This window comes from Terrapene carolina, unplaced genomic scaffold, assembly GCF_002925995.2.
Source record: "Terrapene carolina triunguis isolate 2854851 unplaced genomic scaffold, T_m_triunguis-2.0 Scaffold102, whole genome shotgun sequence".
In the NCBI taxonomy this organism is placed as follows: Eukaryota; Metazoa; Chordata; order Testudines; family Emydidae; genus Terrapene; species Terrapene triunguis.
Genome location: NW_020664453.1, coordinates 2,313,194 through 2,317,400, shown reverse-complemented (window position 1 = coordinate 2,317,400; position 4,207 = coordinate 2,313,194). Strand labels below are relative to the sequence as shown.

At 45.3% G+C, this 4,207-nt stretch overlaps 1 protein-coding gene across 1 annotated transcript in view; it reads left to right on the top strand.

Annotated features, from left to right (window-relative positions):
- Positions 1-2,033: 2,033 nt before the first annotated feature.
- LOC112120560 (transmembrane protein 61) overlaps positions 2,034-4,207 on the top strand; it is a 6,649-nt gene continuing 4,475 nt past the window's right edge. The window contains exon 1 of the mRNA XM_026651770.1: positions 2,034-2,392. Coding sequence (XP_026507555.1) covers positions 2,043-2,392 — 350 coding nt within the window. The 5' untranslated portion in view covers positions 2,034-2,042. The remainder of the gene's footprint in view (positions 2,393-4,207) is intronic.

Genomic DNA, 4,207 nt, shown 5'->3' with positions numbered 1-4,207 from the left:
GCTTATGCTCCAATACTTCTGTTAGTCTTAAAGGTGCCACAGGACCCTCTGTTGCTTTTTACAGATTCAGACTAACACGGCTACCCCTCTGATTATTATTATTATTATTAATTTAGTATTACAGTGCCTTGTACAGGCCCAACCAGGTTCGGGGCCCCAGGTGACAGACACTGTACATACACAGATAATGTCGCGTTTTACAGAGGGGAAAAATCCCATATTTAACAAATAGACATAATCTGAACCAGTTGCCGAAAGCCATTAAAATTCCAACCCATGTAGCAAGGGTTCCTGTATCCCACAATTTCGTAGCCACAGAATCCACACCATGCCACAGAACTAGACTCCAGAACCTAGCTTTTCAGTCTAAACAATATTGTTTCGGACCCTGGTGGTTTTGAAGTTTACACAGATCACACTTTCAAGGTTAGCTGAGACCATGATGCCTTCATGTAGCTGCAGAAAACAATAGCTCTGTGTGACGTGAATTTCCTCGTTCATGTCAATGTGTTTTGACTCTGAACCCTAACGATGGCATAAATCTGAATGCTGCTGAGCATTTCAGCAGACGCATCCATCTAATTTGCTTATCCCGCCATCCCAGCTGCCCCCAGAACTCCATATCTAGCTACTAAACTTCTTCCCTCATCCCCAACACCTTTTACTGTGCAGAGATGCACCATCAATACATGTGCAATATCATAAACTGAGACTGCAGGAGAGAGAAAATAAATTACATTTAATTTCAAAATAAATGTCTATTTTCTTATTTAAATGAAACTGCCAGAGAATTAGAACCAGGGACCTTACTACAGAATTGGAGTCCAACTTGTTGAGGAGTGCATGGGAAAAGCAATGATCCGTTTGCCCTCCAAAAGGGCTTATCTTATACCCGGCAGACAGATCCCTGACGCCTAAGGTGGTTGCTTATTGACGCCTATTAAAATCCTAGCTCGGAACTCAGTCTTTGATAGGAACTCTGCGATTGCCAGGTGCTGGAGACCAAGGGTATATCTGCACTGCAGCCTGGGTAGATGGACTTGTGTTAGCTCAGCTGGCGGTAGCGCGCTGAGAATAGCCGTGTTGACATTGCGGCACCGGTGGTGGCTTGCGCTAGCCACCCAAGCTTGGGTCCACCCAATCTCCTGGATGCGAGCACAGGCAGCTTATTTCTGGTCTCTACCCAGAGCAGTTATTGCTTTGGATGTCTTCCTGGTTTGCCAGCATCTTAGAGTTTCTTCCACTGGAGCTACCCACAATAATGAAATTAATTGCACTGGGGTAAATGCATGTAGATATACAGAAGTCTCAGTCTTCTAACTTTCAGCTGTAGAACTAGACTCAGAGAGCAAGAGTGCACCACAGCCTGGTCTATCCCTAGTTATGCTTTGGTCAGGATACCTGCTGTCACCGAGCCAGTGTTTTACAGTCACCACTCAGATGAGAAAACATGTAATAATTGTATCTGCTTTGGAAGGGATGTTAGCTTAGGTATATGCCCTTTCCCCTAACATCTTGGAAAGAGCTTTGACCATAAAACAATCTGGCATTCTTCTAAGATGGTAGGAAGTCTGGAGTGAAACCCAAAGACAAAAAATTTGCAAATCTCTGGAGCTGACTTGGATACCAATTCTGGATTTTCATCCAACCTGGATGTGAATATTATACTTTTTTTTAAAAAAGACTGTAAAGATATTTACAAGGTCGCTGAAGGGTTCACAGCCCCAAAGCTGTAGCTATCTTTACTCTTGGGCTCACGGGGCCAAATTCCCTCCTCAGACACATGTGCAACTCCCATTTGAAATGGGAAGTGCATATGTGAGAGCAGAGTTTGGCCCATAGTAAGCAATTTAAGAGGACACTGAAGTCTCTAAGCCACAGAGTGGTCCTTGTTTGACAGCAATCCCATCTGGAAGGTCCTGCCTTCTGGAAACCATGACAGCATCCCTATCAGCTCAGTCCCTTTCCTTTATTTCAGCATGACCTAAGCTCTGTCACCTTCTCCTTTTGACCTGTTTGATATCTAGGCCTCTGGCTGTAGAATGGCTGCTTCTTTCCGCTATGGAGTGACCATCACTGGAGCTATCCTGCTGGTGACAGGAACACTTTGTTTTGCCTGGTGGAGCGATGGAGAGGTGGGACCCACGTCTAATAACGATGCTATGGCTGTGCCTCACGGAGAAGCCAAAGTGGTGCCGAACTCCTCCTCCTCTAATGCACTGCTCAGGTCTGTCAGCTTCTTCTGCTGTGGCATCGGTGGCATCCTCCTCCTCTTTGGGCTTCTGTGGTCGGTGAAAGCAAACGCTCGGGGGATGTCTCGACACTATCAGTACCACTTCTCCAGAGACCTACACTACTTCACCGTGGAACCTCTTGATAAAAGGACGTGCAGGTTAGTGCAATCTCTGCTACCAATGACTCTCAAAAGGGAAACTGGTTTTTTTTAAACACGAGTTCTTTTAAACTCTAGTTTTCATTGATTTTTAGGATATCCAGGACCAGACAATAAGTAACTTACATGACTAAACTACCGTATAATAAAGCCAAGTGTTTATATAGGATTTGATATGTTCAAAGCACTGATCAAACTTAACCTCCCTCACGAAAGAGATGGGAGGGTTAGTTAAGTACTACTTACTCCAGTGTGGCCAACTATCAGGATTTTTAATCACAAGTATTTGCTGTTTCTCTGAAAGCCCCAGCTGCTGGAATCAAGAGACTCTCACCCTTTCTTTCTTAGTAAGTTTCTAGCTTTCATGACTTCAGAGAAAAGCTTGAAAATGTGACCTGCGTGAACTCTAAAGGCTCAGAAACCAGAGAGCAAATAAAAGAATCCCAAACTCATGGTTTTTAAGCCAAACACATGATTTATGGGACCCGACTCCCAATGTTTGGGGTTGGCAATACCTTAGTACATACCTCTTTCCTACTGTGGGCCACTAGGAGATTACTACCTTAAGAAGACAGCTCTCTATCCCAATTCCACATTTTCCCTATGGCAACTCTAGTCCTTGATTATTTTAAAAGATAACATTCGGACTGCATTAAGACAAGGTAGAAATAAGCTCACTTTGTTGTGATGGATGCTGCTGCTCAGATATATTTCCCATTGACCACTTTGTGTCTGCAGTATATTTCCTCTCCACGGGTGTAGGACTGTATGCTCATTAGCATCAAAACTCCTGTAATTCCCTGTAGTTTCAATTGCTTTGTTCCTTTCAGGTTGCTTTGCAATTTGGCTCATGTTTGCTGCTGCTCCATAGCTGGTGTCATCAGGAAATGTGGTTGTGATTGTTTTTACCCTCGAAGGAACAACCATCAGACAGAATGTCTCTGTGCCAGGTTTCAGTTTTTGTGTCATGACCCAACAAGCTGAAGACGACAGTACCTAGATTCTTCTGCAAGAATCTGTGCAATTGAAGCCTTCTGGCAGCGCACAACTGCCTCTTGTTTCACTTGCCTGCGCTTCATTATTGTGACAGGTACAGCTCTGCAAACTGCTTGGCAGTGTTGTGTGGCTCAACAGTGGTGTTTGAGAAACTATGGGATGCCATAAATATTAGGGCTGGGAAAAAACCATTTGTGACATTCAACCTGATCATCCTACATTGGGTGGGGGCTTTTGCTTTAGGAACAGCTCTCTCAGCTGGTGCGAATCAGCGACTGAGCCTCCCCCAAATCCCATGGGAGTCTGGTGCATTGCCCAGTTGCTTAGTTGTGAGCCTTTTCCTTATGCCTAACCTCAACTCTTCCCTCCTAAACTTTAGGGCAGGGCTGGAAGTGTACCACTGACTGTAGCAGATGTTGATTTCCAGGCACATACCACCAGCAGGAGCATGTGGCCTTTCAATACAATAGGAATTGCTGGGCCTTGCTCGTGACGTAACCAAACCTAGTGTCCTTCAGGCCAGCTGGCTCTGCCCATGTGCGCACTGATCTCAGCCACCATTCTTGCAGCATTGTATGCAGAAGGATATTTCAAGACGCTGTCTTAGTAATAGTAGTGGGCATCTCACCACAGCATGTGGCAGTGGTTTTCATTGACTTCACTGTCCGTACAACTAATCTCAGTCAGGGCCGGTGCTACCATTAAGGCAAACTAGGCGGTTGCCGAGGGCGCCAAGATTTGGGGGCGCCAAAAAGCGGTGCCCCCAATTTTTTTTACAGCGTTCCTGGGCTGGGCTGCCGGCGGTGCGCTGACACGTGC